At 37.4% G+C, this 17,431-nt stretch overlaps 1 protein-coding gene across 1 annotated transcript; it reads left to right on the top strand.

Moving 5' to 3' along the window:
* Nucleotides 1–6,629: 6,629 nt before the first annotated feature.
* On the top strand, nucleotides 6,630–13,911 carry ERMN (ermin, ERM-like protein). The gene is made up of 3 exons (XM_008578819.1): nucleotides 6,630–6,939; nucleotides 7,573–7,665; nucleotides 10,793–13,911. The coding sequence occupies exons 1-3, from the start codon at nucleotides 6,699–6,701 to the stop codon at nucleotides 11,317–11,319; spliced, it is 861 nt and encodes a 286-aa protein (XP_008577041.1). The 5' UTR covers nucleotides 6,630–6,698; the 3' UTR covers nucleotides 11,320–13,911.
* Nucleotides 13,912–17,431: the final 3,520 nt, after the last annotated feature.

Raw genomic sequence — 17,431 nt, 5'->3', positions numbered from 1 at the left:
AAATGGTGTATTCTATACCTTCTAGTCACAGCAAGTAGTTTAGGAACTAAGCCATATTCACACTAGCCCAATGAGAGCCATCCCAGGGGCTTTGGTTGGAATTAACGAGAGAGAAAATGCTTCCCTCTTTCGCATCATTAATTATCTTGATAATGTAAGCTTAGAGATGCAGAGAAATATTTGCCATGACCTAGGGAGAGTCTGCCTGAGAAAAACCCAATATAGAGGAAAGTAGAACAGTGAGTAAGAAGTGAGAGAGAGAATTTACCAGAAGCCAGAATAAGTACCACTTCTGTTGAATCTGTTTTGAATGGAATCTCTTTCACTTTCAACCAATGAAACTTTGTATACAAAAGAAATTAACCCCAATAATGGAATACAGAGTATAGATCTCAACATGTGGGATTGGATCACTAGAGCAGCAACAAGAAGCAGAGAGAATGTGTCCATTCTTAATCGTGAAACTGACCTTCCCATAGGAACTGCTCTCTGGAATCTTGATTGAGTTAATTCCCTATTGAAGATTGAATTTTTGGAGACTTGTTAGAAAAATATCAGGATGCTGGAGAGTTTGCAATTTTCTTGTAGCTTTTAGTAAACTGCTACAAATATTTCAGTCAAACTTGGACTGCTAGAAAACTGAGAGAGAAGAAAATAAAATCTCATTGAGAGAGGTCTTTTCCACCAACAGGAAGCAGTTCAAGATAGTTGGGATTCAAAAATATATATTCTTTAAATGGTGGAAAAACAGAATTTTCTGCCCCTAGCCATTCAGTGAAAATGAAGGCAGGGATGGAGGAAACTCAGTATATTAGTCTGCTATTACTGCTGAAACAAATTACCACAGATTTAGTGGCTTAAAGAACAGCACGAATTTGTTCTTTATTCAGTTCTGGAGGTTAGAAATCTAAAATCAAGTTGTTGGCACAGCTGCGTTCTTTTCAGACTTCAAGGGACAATCCATTTCTCTGCCATTTTCACAGATGCTGTCCATGTTCACTGGCTCCTGGTCCCTTTCTTGTGTCACTTAACATCTTGCCTCCATGTCACATCTCTCCCTACTCCCTTTGACCTTCTTGCCTCCCTCTTATCAGACCTTTGTGAGTACTACATTGGATCCAATCCAATAACCCAAGATAATCTCCCCATCTCAAAAATTTTTATTTAATTATATCTGCAAAGTCCCTTTTACCATGTAAAGTGATAATTCATAGGTTCTAGGGATTAGGATTTGGATATCTTTGGGGCGGGGGGGCAGTGATCATCATTAGCTTACTACACTTAGCTAGTACTGGGGGACCCAGGAAGAGATGAACCCTCAGGTCCACCCAAGTACCTCCTAATATGAGCTTTCCTTGTGTTTGAGAGCGACAGGTTACCTATAACATTATATAAATCCTTGGATCCAGACAAGTACGAAGCTAACTCTGGATAAGTTAAGTGAGCTGTTAAAGTCTCATAGTTTAAGATTCTGTGAATTGAGTTTCTGTAACCTGCAACCCAAACAGGTCTGATTTGTACACTTGCTCAAGGTCACAAAGGAGCAGGCTGGGTCCCTCTTGACCACTACTGGGGTCACTGATGAAAATGCTCATTTCTCCTCTACTTGCAGGGGCCTCTTAATTGTTGGTTAGTGCTCTCACTCCCCACCCCCAGCTTCTGCCAGTCTTGGTGACAGGGACCTGGGAGTGGCTCCTTTGTTCAGGGCCATACTGTCTCTAATCCTCGCCAAATATCCAGCTTACTTCTTCCAGTACTTCTCTTTAAAATAGTTTGTAGTGACTCACTGGGAGGCCAGGCTTCAGATTCTAGGACCACAAAGAGATATACCTTTCCTGGGGAATAAGAAAGGCTTTGTCCCGAGAGAGACAATAGGCAATCCTCCATTCCCCTGCCTTCGAGGTTGGTTGGAAAGCATGCTTCTTTTAAGATGCAGTTGATTTTTCAAATTGTTACATTAAATTCTTAAAACTCATGGGCTACCCATAGACTTCACTATTGGCTTCCTGGAAGAAATCATTCTTTACTTCAGGATCTTATATCACCGGAATGGCAGCTGTACTTTCACACAAGGCATAAAAATACTGTACATGCAAGAAACGTGCACAGGCACATGTAACATGGCACATTAATTTATGCTAGGCAGCAGGCAGTCATTATTTTTTAAAGTGAAATATATGGATATTGATTAATTTTATTATGTTATAATATTATATATTTCTATGACAGTTTACTTTAGCTAGGCTGTCTCTTTGATTTGGAATTTTAATCCCTTAAGTGAACCCATTGGGATTATCCTGTCTCCTCAGGGTCTTCCACGGTTGCACATTCTTGAGGCATTACTCTATTCCCTATGGCAGTTTACTTTAGCTAGGCTGTCTCTTTGATTTGGAATTTTAATCCCTTAAGTGAACCCATTCGGATTATCCTGTCTCCTCAGGGTCTTCCACGGTTGCACATTCTTGAGGCATTACTCTATTCCCTAAGCAAGATTCCATGGGTTCTTGGTAGGATTGGTGACTTTGTCATGTGTCAACCTAACTAAGCTAAACTACAGTTCTCCGAATTTCCTCTTCTGTATATTTCCAGAGAAAGAAAGGTGGGGCAGAGGAGACATTCTTGTGAGAGTTGGGAAGGGCAGAAGTGAGGCAGCAGCTGTCTTGTAGCTCGCACTCACTGTTGCTGGTCTGTTGGCTTCCCTGGTACAGGGGGCAGCAACTGGGCCTGCAATGGCCTCTCCTTCCCCTGGATCTTCCTTCTGCATCTCTGATTTCTGGGCCAGGACAAAGGAGACCAGCTTCTCCTGGAAGACACTCATACCACAAGGTCAGAGGCAGTGAGAGCTGACACGGGTTCCAGCTTGTTCTTTCTATCCAGCTTGTTCTTGGGCTCCTCCTTTACATCCATTTTCCCCTCCTGACTTCCTGCCCTGGAGACTTCATGCTCCAGCATCAGATGCAACAGCAAACTTACAGAGACAGCTTAACAGCGCACGCAATTTGTCAGGTCACATCCTCTCAGATAGATGGATGGATAATCTATTGACTTATCTCTTAGTGGTTCTATCTGTCTCTATACTGATTGAAACAATACCTTTGTCCTGAGTATGTAAACCTCTGTTTGTATAAAAATTGGCTCCAAGCTTCCAGGATAAAAATACTTATCTTTTAATTTTATTTCTTGTTTTGATTCATTGCTCGTTGGCCATCTCCTAGTCATAACATTAACTTGTGGTTCGGCTTTTCAGATATTATTAAAGATCAGGATTTTATGCCTTTTCTCCAAATTCTGTTTCTGGACCTAATATATCCTTAATATTAAGCATTTGGCATTTGACAAATGGAGTGTGAATATTTAGATAATTTTATTTTGATACTTTACATTTCCATGTGAAGGTCCTTTCATTATCATGTTTTGCTACAGGTTTGACAATGGTTACATTTATGCAACCTCCTTTACTATTAAGAATAGTAACTAGGGAAAAAAGCCAAATATGACAGCAAATTATGTAAATAAAAAGTCACATTTTATAAAGTGGACATTATATAATAGTATTTAAATTAAGGATCATTAGTGCAACTTCCAACATACTTTTTTTTTTTTTTTGTCTTTTTCCGTGTCCGGCAACGGGATCGCAACCCTCGGCGTTGCTCCCGCGCCTCGCTCAGCCAGTGAGCGGGAACCGGTCTGTATGTGGGATCCGAACCCTCGGGCGGGAGCGCCGCCGCGCTTCTCAAGCGGTGCACTATCCAGTGCGCCACCAGGCCGGCCCCCAACATACTTTCTAAGTCATAGGTTGTTACAAGCAATGGGTGACAACTTACCCCTTTGTGAACAAAATACCCTGCCTTTTATTTGGTAGTTAGATAGACTCATCTTGGTACAAAATGTGTCTTGCGTTGCCACCTACTTGCAGGAAAATAATATATATTATGAACCATTTACCTGACCTCCATTATTCTGTAGGGCAGAATAAAAACAAGCTTTTTCTAAAAGTGAACACACTGGTTAGCCAAGGTTGACAGGATTTGGATCATTTTTCTATCTTTCCAAATCTGAAATAATTCTAATGCCATAAAAAGCGTCAAAGCATGGCATTAGAAAGAAGACAATCCAAAAATAAATAAATAAATCCCCATAAAACCAGGCTATAGGTATAAGTTGCATGTTGCTATAGGGTAATAGAAATCTCCTGAATTCAGGTACTTGGCAGTCCTGAGGGAATTAAGAGTGAGCCGAGACAGGTCCTTTAAAGCTAATATGAGCATATCTATATTTCTATGTTTTTTTTCTGGGCTTTTGGTTGAATTAGTGCCACTCGCTGTCAGTTAAGGATTTCAGAATATTTTATTTCTCTGTTTGTTCCTAAGCTTTGATCTTAGTCTCTGCATTGCACCGTTTGATTCCATTCCATATTTTCTCATCAGTAGGCTTACTGGTGAATTTCCTGGGAGGATTCCCTTCCAACACTGTTCTCAGCAGCTGTGGTGTGTCTCTTCGGAAAGCCTTGGTACTGCGTCGCCAAGCCCTCTACTGCCCTCTCATGGCTACAACTATCTCTGCTGCTAAGCTGGTTAATTCTGGATCCTTGTGGGATCTCTCGCCCAAGGAAACGTGGCACACAGTCCAGGGATGGCACTTGGCTTCATCTATGCTGCAAACTCTTATCAGGAGATTTATTTGCTGTGTGATGTTGAACAAGTTTCTTAATGTCTCTGTGCTTCATTCTTCTGGTCTGTAAAATGGGAACAATGATAGCACTTAACAGGTCTGTATTACTATTTTGAAGCAATTAGAGCACTTCCTGGAATATAATAAGTACCATATATTTGTTAAAGAAATTTTAAAAAAACAAGCAATCAATCAGACAAACAAATAATTAGTGTGCTGGAGAGAGAAAAGCTGGTGATGACAAGGGAGGGAGTTCTAGGCTGTATTAGAGATAGTTCTAGTCTCTAAAGGACATGAGAGAGGAGGTGATACCCAACTACTATGTATTTGTAATCCCTGATAGAGACCCTAGTGGGCTCTGACCAGACACAATTTTTTTCTTTATTATGTTTTTTATTATTAGCATATCCATTATTACAGATTTTCTTTACGCCCTTTACCTGACCTATCACTCCCCAACCCTGCTCCCTCTCTCCCCACCAAGACACAATTTTAAGGATGATAAATTTACAATCACTCTCCAACCTCTACTCTTCTTCCCTTTAGAAAAGATCTGAAGTGTATTCTCTTGGGGGTCAAATTTATTCATTTATTCATATATGTAATTTAAAATTATTTTTGTTAGGTACCTACCTAATTCAAGGCAGGAGGTACATGCTGGGGACACATGTAAACAGGTTAAAATGGCCCCTGCCCAGATGATGCTTAGAGTCTAGCGGTGAAAGAGACATGCCACAAATCATTGGGCTTGTTTAATCACAACTATGATGAGTACTCCGAAGGGCAAAGGTAACGTGTAAGAAGAGTCCCTCCCTAATCCTGTGGGGTCAGGGAAAGTGTCCTTAAAGAAATGATGTGTAAGTCTATGACTGAGAACTTAGAGGAGCTGGATAGGCCAAAGGTTTGGCCTTGAGGAAGAGAAGCACATTCCAAACCGAGGAAGCAGCTTGGGCAAAGGCTCTGAAACCATTTTGTGCTGTGTGGAATCCACAAAAGAAAAAGGATTAGTATCTTTCTTTGAAAAGGAAGGCGTGGCCGGTAGCAGATATTTTACATAATCACCGATTTCCCTCATGGGTAGACTGTGTTGTTGCCGTATCATTTTCAGCATCATGTAGTATTAATATGGAATATATAGAATAATTCTGATTGAAGGAAGGGAAAACTTCATGAAGAAAATTATATTAGAGTTTTAAAAGATAAGTTAGGTTTCATCTTTATAAATAAACTACAGCATAAGAAACTATAGACTAAATGAATTACTATAAAATTGTAAACTTTTTGGTATTAGCAAGTTGGTAGAATTTGTTTATTCGTTTGTTTTTCTTTGGTCCCATCTCCTGCCTCCTGAAGACACACCATGAAATCTGCTGCCAGAACCATTTATAATAAAGTTGTCCTGTTTACAGGGTTTTGATAAGCTGTTTTTTTTCTTTAATAAATAAGAAATGATTCCATTGTTCCCTGCAAAATAGCTGAGGTTTTACTCGAACAAAATCTGTTTGGAAATGTTAAGCTGGTTACATAGAACTAATATGCCTCAAGGTGGTCATTCTCTCTGGATTAAAGCTGTGGAACAATTGGAGCTCCTGTTACAGGGAAGTTACAATGGGCCATTATGAAAAGGGACAAAAATCTCTGTTCCCAGAGGGGGACTGACAAGCTGAAAGTCCCCCTCTACATGCCAGCACAAAAGCCTGATTGCTTCAGATTGTTTGTTTATGTAAATCAAAAGGGTGCCATTAATTCTGCCAGTGGAACTGCTAAGCACCAAAGAAGGCACTTATTGGCTAGATTCTTGCTCATGGGCCTCTGGCAAGTCTGACAAATCCTATTGCTTTTGTTCTAAGCTCTGTCTGGACACCTTTAGGAAAAGAATCTTGTTATTGTGTACTGAAGTGAATAATTTGTACTCTTAGAGTAGGAGTTGAAACTATAGGACTTGAAAGCAAGAGAAGGTAACTTGTCAAGGATCTGCTCACTCAATTTCCCCAAAGCTCTCTCCAAGTCGGACTCAACTGTACATCATGACAGATGTTCCAGCAACATTTAGTCAGGCTGAGTGTAATGGGGATAAACTGCCTGAAAACGATCAACAACCAATCACTAGAATCAATAAGGAAACGACTGATGTGGGTGGCATTCCACCATACTGCAGGGTAGAACCCAGTCTTGAAGATTTACCCACAGAAGAAAATCAGGAGGAAAGTGGAAAATTACAAGGGAACGTGCAGCTCAACTGGTCAATGGATGAGAAGATTCTAAAAGGTAAAATGTTTCCCTTCTCAATTTGCTTCTTTTAATTTCTAAATTCACTCAGGACTGTTATTACAGGAATTTGCTAGACACCCCAAAATGTGGCCCCTTATTCTACTAAGACTGTATATAGCATAAAAACTAAACCTCTGCCTCTGGTCAAAACGAGCCTTATCTATTTGACAGCTTTGTGACCCTAGACAACTTTCTTTGTCTCCTTAAACCCGAGTTTTTCATACTAGAAGAAAGCAGAATAATAGTGCCTATCTGCGTAGGGTTGTTGCAAGAACTACTTAGTGTTGGCTAAATGCTAACTATTGTTATTTATTAATATTATGGGCAGTGCCATTATTATTTTAACAAAGAATATAGAATTTTAAGATATCCTTCTAAGTATACTTGAATATGTCTGAATTCATGATTCTGTACCTTATATAAATATTAAAGGAGATATTATCAATAAATTAATTAAATAACCATTAAATAAATAAATGGAATCAGTAAAGAAATGAATCAGAAGAGCCAAATAGTAACTTGTAGTGATTGTAGTTAAAGAAATCTCCCTAGAATCTAAATTAATAATTTATTAACCATTGAACCATATACATTTAAATGTTAAAATAGTAAACTTGTATTTTTTTCCAGAAAACCCAGAAGAGAACCTCTTTATTGTTCATAAGGCTGTCACAGATCTTTCTCTCCAAGAAGCAAGTGCTGATGAAATGACTTTCAGAGAAGGTAACAGAAGCTACAGTTTTGTAACAGAAATTGTTTGACTGGATATGGATGACAGTTTTTGCATGGGATGTTGTGTGAATGTGGTGTTGAAAAAGCAATCCAGGCAATGACTTCAAAACCTCAAAGCTGCTGCAGGCAGATAAGAAAGTCTTGATTTATCTGTGGGTTCCAACTTAGAAAGCATTCCAAACAGTTCAAGACTCGGACTGCATGGATTGGTAGAGCTGATTGGCATACCAATGTGATATTTGTCTCTTACTAAGTTAGTCCAGTAAATCAACCTTTCTTTTTGATTTTGGTTTCTCCAAATCTGTCAGGCACCCTGCAAAATGCAAATGTTCCAAAGATAGTTTTATCCTAAAAGTCTACTATTGGCATATAGTTTAAAGTCATCTTATAAATTGATTTACTCTGTAGGCAAATTTTAGGCCTCTGATGTAAGTACAGAATGGTTAACTATTTCTTGTCAAAGAAAGCTCCCAGGAGGATGAAGTTAATTTTAATTGTGTTCTTTAAGAAAATGGGAAGATAAAGACAACATTGAAGTGATTATATTAAATTTCAAATCAACTCAGTAGATTAAGAGACACAAAATCCTTTAGACTTTTCTGCTAAGAAGTTGTCTAAATTCAAACAGTTTCCAAATAAAGTGCAGAATAAAAATCTATTAATTAATTATCACAATTCTCTCTAGCAGCAATAAATATCTTATCTCAAAATTGAAGTCAGCTTGTTACACCCATAGCTTAGTTAGGCCTTTAACAGGCAAAATTTTGAAGAGACTTTTAGTTGAGATATTAGAAGATCACACAAAATGGTAGATGCCAAGAAGGATGTGGACATGATTGGCAATTTCCTGTGTTTGCTCCCTTTGCCTGAACACCTCTCAGACTGTGTCTGCTGACCAATGTATAGAATCCTTTTTAAAAATTTTATCATTTACTTATACATATTTGTGGGGTACAGTGTGTTGTTTCAATATATGCATATACTGCACAATGATTCACTTAGGGTAGAGAGCAGAGTTTTGTACCCATTAGTCCACCCCCTTTTCCTCACTATCCACACCCATCTCTTCCCAGCCTCTGGTAACCATTATTTTACTCCCAAATGTATAGACATTTAAGGAAGAATAAAGCAAGTAATAACCATTGTCAAGCTATTACATTATCAGAACTAATTTATGAGACTTAAGACCCAACAAAATGAACTAAATAACTTACTTTGTGCTAATCTTTCTGCTTTCAACGCAACAATTTCTCAGAGGCATGGATCTCAATTTTCCATCTATAGCACCTTTAAAATTCTTTATCAGGAGATCCACTGTAGACAACAGTTTTGTAGGACCTTTCATTTTGATCAAATGGAGAATGAAAGCAGTCTGTATTTTTAAACTACATAGTCTCACTGGTAAATTTCTCCCTAAATGAATCCTTTTGTGTTTAATGGGACATATGTTTTTTTCTGTATGATAAAGGCACAGATTTTGGTGTCTTTTATTTTCACATTGGCAAAAAGCTATAAAATCTTCAAAGAGAATGCTCCTGGATTGAAAAATATTAAGATGCTAAAAATATTGAGGAAAATCTGTAATTTAAATTCAAGGAGTAATTTCATGTATGACAATTCCATGCCTGAGTGATAAATATGAACAAAACAATGAGTTTCTTTGGTTCTTATGGAAAACAAAACAAAACAAAGCTTAAGATTATAGCAAACATTTGAATGTGTATTTATGTATAATGTAAAGAACATTGATTGGATATGAATGACCTGATAGCAGTTGTATGTACCTAGTTAGGGGTGATAATCTATCTTTATTTCTCTCTCTCTCATAAGTTTGCAATCTGATTCTTAGAGTGGGAAAACAAAACAAAACAAAACAGAAATGAAAAGAGAACTAAAAACCTTTGGTGAAAATGGACATCTTGTGAACATCTTTCAGAGAGAGTAGAAAATTGTGGAAGGACAGAGAGGAACATAGCCTCTTATCCTATTCATAGATTCTTATGGTGTCAAAAGGGAATGGTGAATCCAGGCCTGACAAGAGTCATAACACAGACAACATTGCTGAGTCATGTATACTACAAACTGAAACTTCCTCCATGAGTCCTTGAAGGGTGAAAACTCAGAGAACAACCTCTGCTTCCGGACAATTAATTCTTAGCATGCTCAATAAATATTGCTCAGGGTATGCTGATATGATCTAGCTGTTTGAAAAATGACTACTGCAGTGAATTAGCTTTTTAAAAATCTCTACATGGTACTAAGTAAAGTAAGTCCATTGGTTGTCCTTAGGAACGTGTGTAAAACAACAGGATAATCCAGCATTACGTAGATATGATGTATCCTGGCTCTGTAAAAATCAATGGCAGATCTTTGATCAAATTGTGTGTGCTTTGGTGGGCTTGGTGCCTAAGTTAGGCCAGCACATGAGTCCTGACCATCTGTGGGCCCTTGACTCTCCTTCTATATCTGGTTACTTTAGAGCAACTCTGAGAAACATGGTGTCAAATGCCAAGTGTACTACTCTGAGTGTGACCAGACAAGGGCAATCATTGCTTTTACTATTGGAAGAAGATTTTTCTCTCCTGAGGTATTTTTTCTAATTTTCCTTGAGCGCTCTCTCTCTCTCTCTCTCTCTCTCTCTGTGTCTCTGTGTGTGTGTGTGTGTGAGAGAGAGAGAGAGAGAGAGAGAGAAAGAGAGAGAGATCCAAACATTTTATTTTATATATTTACATATCCAGTTATGACAGGCTAGACAGGATTTTAAAAACTGTGTCTCAGGAAATACTAGTCTCACTAAATAAAGTAGTCCACAACAGCAGAGTTTCATCATCAAATGAGGTTGGGTTGCCCACTTTCTTGGAACTTTACAATATTCATTAGCACTTTAAAGGCTTATATAAATTTTGAAGAAGTTTATTTAACTATATTTAATGCAGTGTTTTCTAAACTAACATGTAGACTGTTTGATTGTGTACAACATTAGTAATCCACAGAATCATGCCAAATAAAAGCAGGTTGGGAAATGATTGTCCAGAAAGATAATTTGGAAAATAACAAAATGACAGCTGGGTCCTCTGGAATCTCTGCACATCTCAACTAACAATTGATTTTGCTACAGGGCATCAGTGGGAGAAGATTCCTCTGAGCAGCAGTAACCAGGAAATAAGTAGACAGAAGGAAAGGATTGCTGAACAACCTCTAGAAGAGAGAGAAGGTGGGGACGGGAAGAACACAGCCTACCAGGCAACTGAAATTGAATGGTTGGGATTCCAGAAACCTAGCCAGGTTGACATGTTACATTCTAAACATGATGAGGAACAAGAGGTTTGGGATGCAGAAACTAATAATGATGATGATGATGATGGTGATTTCAATGGTGATGAGGATGAAGTTCGAGTGATAGAATTTAAGAAAAAACATGAAGAGGGTTCTCACTTTAAAGAAGAAGGTGATGCAAGTGAGGTCTCCCCACTGAGCAGCCCCTGTTCTCAACCGGTGACGCCTGAGGAGCAGCCGGCCTTAGGAAGGAAGAGCGACATCTCCAGAAATGCTTACTCGAGATACAATACAATATCCTACCGGAAAATCAGGAAGGGGAACACCAAGCAAAGAATCGATGAATTTGAGTCTATGATGCATTTATAAAGTAACTGGAACTGAGAAATTCTCATTCCCACTAAAGCAAAACTAATTCTGTTGCCCTGAGATGCATCTTTCTATGCCTTATTTGAGGCATCCCCTTGAAAGATGTGGAAGCTTACTCTCTTTTTCACTGTAGAATAATATGGAAATAACCCTAGACAAAATCCAGTCTGGTAATCTCAGATCAAAAACTGTTAGATACATTCTTGGGCATTTGCTTTTGTAAACTTCACTAATATAGCATCGTATGATAAGCACTAAACAGCCAGCCCTTCTGGGGAATCTGGCATGATTTGGCTTTAAAAGTAGCAATGCTGAGGAAGGTAATCATTGAATGAAACAGGAGACTATTTAAAATGATTCCTATATGTCTTTTGGTGTCTTTCTACCTGTATACTGGGGTGATGGAAAGTCTGGTATTAAACCTCTCATACTTTTAAACATGGTTGTATAGACACTGGCAATAAACTTTCCAAAATTCTTTGCCTTTTGTATTATCATCAAAGACCATTTTAAGTGGTTTTCCTTGGTATCTACAGAGTAAAAATTGTATAGGCCTCCTTCTTAGGTGTTATCATTCACTGAATTTTCTCAGTAGAGGGGCTGAGCAGTTGTTAGTCAGGAGAATTCTGTTTGCTAAATGTTGGTTTTATGCTTTCAAACTGAATCAACCACTGTGAGGTTGATACAGGGAGAGAAGATTGGTGGGCAATAGACTAAAGAGTTGTATTGGATAGTTTTATTTCTGTGACTGAAAATAAAATCTTGTCTAGCACAGTTAGAGTCATTAAAAATAAAAATGACAGCTTTAGCATAATTTTCAGAAAATGCCCCTTCTCTACCATCACACTTTCTCTTATTAACAGTATCTCAGAATAATTTTCTTTCCTTGGAAACCTGAAACAACGCTAGTCATAACTGTACCAGTTACTATGAAAATGGAAATAATTATCCTAGAATATTTTTGAAGTAGAGCGTGAGCATATATTTTTAGTGAGAAAGTTCTGATAGTTGTTGAGAATGTATAATTTACTGGACCTCGGCCCAAATCAAGATGCTAAAATTTGTGCTCAAACCAATGTATCAAATAATGTATTGAATATTTATGAAAAAAGATAGTCTATATTTATATTCTTAGATAGTTTGTTTCACAATTTTTCATTTCATGCTTCCATATATATTACCCTGAACTTTCTCTCACCACAGATAAAGATATTTTTTGGCCCTGCAAATAAAAAGACAATTCCTTATTGTCTGAATGTAATACAGTCTTCATTGTCCTATTCAACCCTTTGTTTATTTCTTTTCCATTTTTGTGAAAAACCCTGGGTTAGTCCTTCTTAGATTATTGCTTATTTATGTGTAACAAATCCTCACATTCTAATGGCAACTTCTTTATTTCTTCCTGGTCATAGAATATATTTCCATTGTGTCATGTACTACTATTTAGTGTTTACAAGACCCAAATTTTGAATTCAGGGTTGAGGTGTTCCTTTTATTCTTTTGAACAGATACTTTAAAACTTGACCATGTAAAAGTTTCTGTTACCCTTAATCTATAGAACCCGTAGATTTCATTTGTGACAATGCAAGTTTGTAGAATAAAGTGAGGAAAATCAGGTCTTTACTGATAAAGGTAGGTAGAACACTGATGCACTAGGACAGTTTCCTGTTTAGTTTATTCCTTTAAATCTTTCCACCTGGACAACCTTTTTTTTTTTCTGGATTACTGATGACCCTACAATTTTCTACTTAACTTGAGAGCACAGTATTGTGTTATACATCATGAAACAGGACCAGATTGTTAACTTACCTTCAGAAGAACCTGTATTTTGAGTTATTCCAACGGAGTTGATGAATTCCTGTGGAACTTGAGTGAAGTGGGTTGTCTATGGCTATGTGACTTGACAGAGCAACTGGCTGTTATGGGGGTCCAGTATATAGTAACCCTGGTCCTTTTAGCTTTGTAATCTCACCAGACAATTAACCAACTGTGAAACATTTTGTCAACAAAGACTATTTTAGGGTATGTTCAATAGGTAAATGCTCATATTCACAGATGAAGCAATATAGTTGCAAAAGAACACGAAAACTATTTTTTAACATTGGTGTCCATTGCCCTGTCCTTCCATCTTACACCAAGGCCATAGAGGTAAGGGACATGATGGTGATAGGTGGCCTTTGAGCCTAGGAAAGACAAGGACCTGGCTCAGATGGCATGGGGGATATTTAACATATTTGGAATTCATATGGGATATGTTGAGAACACAAATTGGTAACTATACATGAAGATTTACCTGAGCTTTTGTGATTCAAGATTCAGAGGTGGTAAGGACTCTGGTACCTGACAGGATGGAGAATTGATTTGTTGTGTGAATGCTGATATTTCTTACATGACTTTTTATTTTTCTTTGTTGCTTAATGAACAGGAATGAATAATAGATCTATTTCTCTGTCAATATAAAATTTACCTTTTATATAATGCAAGATTTGAAGACACGGAATTTGCCAGAATCTGTCTATCTGTTAATAAACTATTTAAATAAAGAACTGCTGTGTCTGACTTTTGCTCTCAATAAAAGTTTGTGTGTTTGTTTCTGGTTTCTGGACTTTAATTTTTAGCTGTCTTTTAAAATTTAGAATGCTTGCATATCAACAGCTATTATTACCATCAATAAATGCCTCTTCAGAAATCAAGAGAACACCTTATTTTAATTCATTTGCATTATTTATTTCAAAAAGGTCTTAAAATGACTGCATATAAAACTGCAAATAGAATTTCCGGTGGGTAGATATATAATGTACATGAAAAATTTGTTATTTATTTATTTACTGCATATAAAACTGCAAATAGAATTTCCGGTGGGTAGATATATAATGTACATGAAAAATTTCTGTTATTTATTTATTTTTTTTTCCTTTTTGTCTTTTTTCATGACCGGCAACGGATTGCAACCCTCAGTGTCGCGCCCGTACCGGACCGGGACCGGCAACGGGATCGCAACCCTCGGTGTTGCGCCCGCACCTCGCTCAGCCAGTGAGCGGCCGGTCTGTATGTGGGATCCGAACCCTCGGTGGGAGCGTCACCGCGCTTCCCAAGCGGCGCACTGTAGCAGTGCGTCACCGGGCCGGCCCAAAATTTCTGTTATTTTTAAAGGAACTGAGATATTGTTTTAAAGCCATCATAATGCCAATGGCTTGAAAAAATTTTATCTTTATTGTCATCAAGGTAATATATTTAAACTATGCTGACACTTTAATAGTAACTGGTTTTGCATTTACATGTGGTAGTATTTTTGGCACATTTTCAAATTAAGAATGGACATTTAAGTTTTTCAAAGCGATAGTTAAAAAATTTAAAATAAGTAATACTAGAGAATTATGAAAAAGGATAAAACATCAGATTGTCATAAAGAAGAAATATGTTTGACCACATGAGAAAGGCAACCACTTCTCTTAAAGCCTGAACTGTCGTTGCTCTATAAAAACAAGAGGGCTATAAAAAGTAATGCCAAAAGGTATGTTTGCCAATATTAAAACAGTAGACAGTAACATAACACAATAAATATGAAGACCAAAATGTGTATACAGCTCATGAAGAACACGAGATGACTCAGTCATATAATCACCACAAACACAATGACACGGATAGTGATGAGCAGCAGAAGTCTCCCAGATACATGGCAAACTACAAACTCAAATGATGATATCTATTAATGAGCTGCCAGCTCAGGAGAATTTTGGAAATGAATTTGGAAAGTAAGTGGATTTTTACCTAGAAAGTTAAAATTACATATTTGGCCCCTTCTTTGTAATAACTGCAGTTGGTCAGAGGCAGAAAAAATGGGTACTTAAAAATGTTCAAATTAACTCCAAAATCCTTCATCCCCCATAGTTTTTTAGTCTTATTCTCCCGCTAACAAATGTTTTCGGGTAGTCAATAACAAAATTGACTAACTTGATCTTTGCCTTTTCTTGTTTTTAAGCCCACTTCCTATAGCTAGTATGTACAAAACTAGCAAACTTTGGGCAGTTATTTGAAGGAATATTAAGGCATGTGCATAATCCTAAGCTGAATAACAAGCACCCTGATAATTTACAGTCTGATTGCTCCTTCAAGGCTGGAAAACAGTGTCCAGAGTGAAATAATTTTGTGGAGAAGGCCAGATGCAGACAAAGCTAGGCACCTAAAAAGAGTTAAAAATATCCGAAATAATTTCTTAATTTTCTTAACATTATAAGTAGAAACTTCTGGTTTTACTTTCTCCCAATTCAAAGCATCAAATATATACACTTGTGTTTTTTTTTTTTTTTTAAAGATGACCGGTAAGGGGATCTTAACCCTTGACTCAGTGTTGTCAGCAGCATGCTCACTCAATGAGCTAACCGGCCATCTTTAAAGATGACCGGTAAGGGGATCTTAACCCTTGACTCAGTGTTGTCAGCACCACGCTCACTCAATGAGCTAACCGGCCATCCCTATATGGGATCCGAACCCGGGGCCTTGGTGTTATCAGCACCGCACTCTCCCAAGTGAGCCACGGGCCGGCCCATATATAATACACACACACGTACACATATATGTATATACATGTATATATTTACAAAAATTAATGTTTTTGAAGGTAAAGATCTATCTGTTAAAATTTTAGTTTCAACATCTAATATAAAGGCTTTATTTATATAAAGATTTATGACTGATATCCTTAAACTGGCAAATATATATAATCACTAACAAAATAGAAAACCTTGGTTTCCAAAGAAATTATTTGTTACTTGTTTGGTGGCAACTGGCATCATTATAAACTCAACATGGTAGAAGTTCTTCTATCTGCTGAAAAGTGAGATTTTCACTTGTGTTTTGCTTGTGCTTTTGCAAAGCAAAGATTCATACAAACTTGTAAAGGGACCCTAATTATAATGGTAACATATTAGCTGACCTATTAGCTTGAAACAGAGGCATTAAATCTGTTTAGTGTGACAGTATTTTTTTCTTTCTTTATGACACAGTCACCATCAACACCTAAAATACCATCCAGTAAGCCTCATCAGGGGCATGTAATACTTTATATGGTTTACTCAAATCTGTTCATGTAATGGCCATTTGTCAAAAAATAAATATTTTGTACAATAGCCTTGGTTAGTGTTTATTTTCTCATTTTAAGGCATTTTGGCTTGTAGCAATTGTTGAGTACCCCATGCAAAAGTTGTTGCAAAAGCACTACAGTGGCATTCTACACAATGAGTGAAAGTTAAAAGTCCTGGCTTGTGTTTTAAATCAAAGAATTCTTCAATTTTTTACTTTCCATCTCTGTCCAAATCGAGCAATCTGTCAGCTCTGCTTAAAATTGGAAGAAAGAGTTAGTAATATTCAGAGAAGCAACCCCCTACATGTCCACTTCTTCCCCTCATATTTGGTCCAGGAGATGGAAAAGAACAGGTCTTGCATGAAGTCAAGGAGCTAGATCATAGAAAAACCTGTGGGAGTAGCTAACCTTGCACCTACACATCAGTTGTTTAACAGAGACAGTCCCAGCTTCTATTTCCTGTCTATCCAACATCCAAGACCAAAGAAGTTTGACTCTACCTCATTCTGTCATCTGTGGCTTCAATAATCTGCAACCAAGGGATTCTAACTGAGCCCACCTGAGCTGAATGTGCTAAAAAAAAAAAAAAAAAAAAAAAAAAGAATTATGGCAGCATGGTGTAGTGAAATAAACTCTTTTTTTTGAGCCAGATATAATAGAAAGTTGGTTATACCTCTTATTAGTGGGATAATATTGGGGAATCATCCTCCTAGTTTGTATAATGGGAAGATTGAGACCCACCTCATGGAGTCACACACATCAGTGAGCTGAGGCATATACAGTGCCTAGCACATAGTAAGTAATAAAAGTTATACCCAAGATATAAAGAAATTATACCTTAATATAAGGTATTATATTAATAATATAATATTATTCTTAAGCTCTGAATGAGAGATGTTAGAATAAATAAAGATGGTACTATCTGATGTGTGCCAACCCCATTCTCTTGTACAAGAACCCCTTGAAAATCATTCATGAAATCCGGTTTGACTGGAAATATTGAATTTATTACATTGTACATGGAATCTT

This window comes from Galeopterus variegatus, unplaced genomic scaffold, assembly GCF_000696425.1.
Source record: "Galeopterus variegatus unplaced genomic scaffold, G_variegatus-3.0.2 Scaffold1764, whole genome shotgun sequence".
Lineage (NCBI taxonomy): Eukaryota > Metazoa > Chordata > Mammalia > Dermoptera > Cynocephalidae > Galeopterus > Galeopterus variegatus.
Note: the sequence above shows the minus strand (reverse complement) of the source record. Positions and strands in the feature narration are given on the sequence as shown.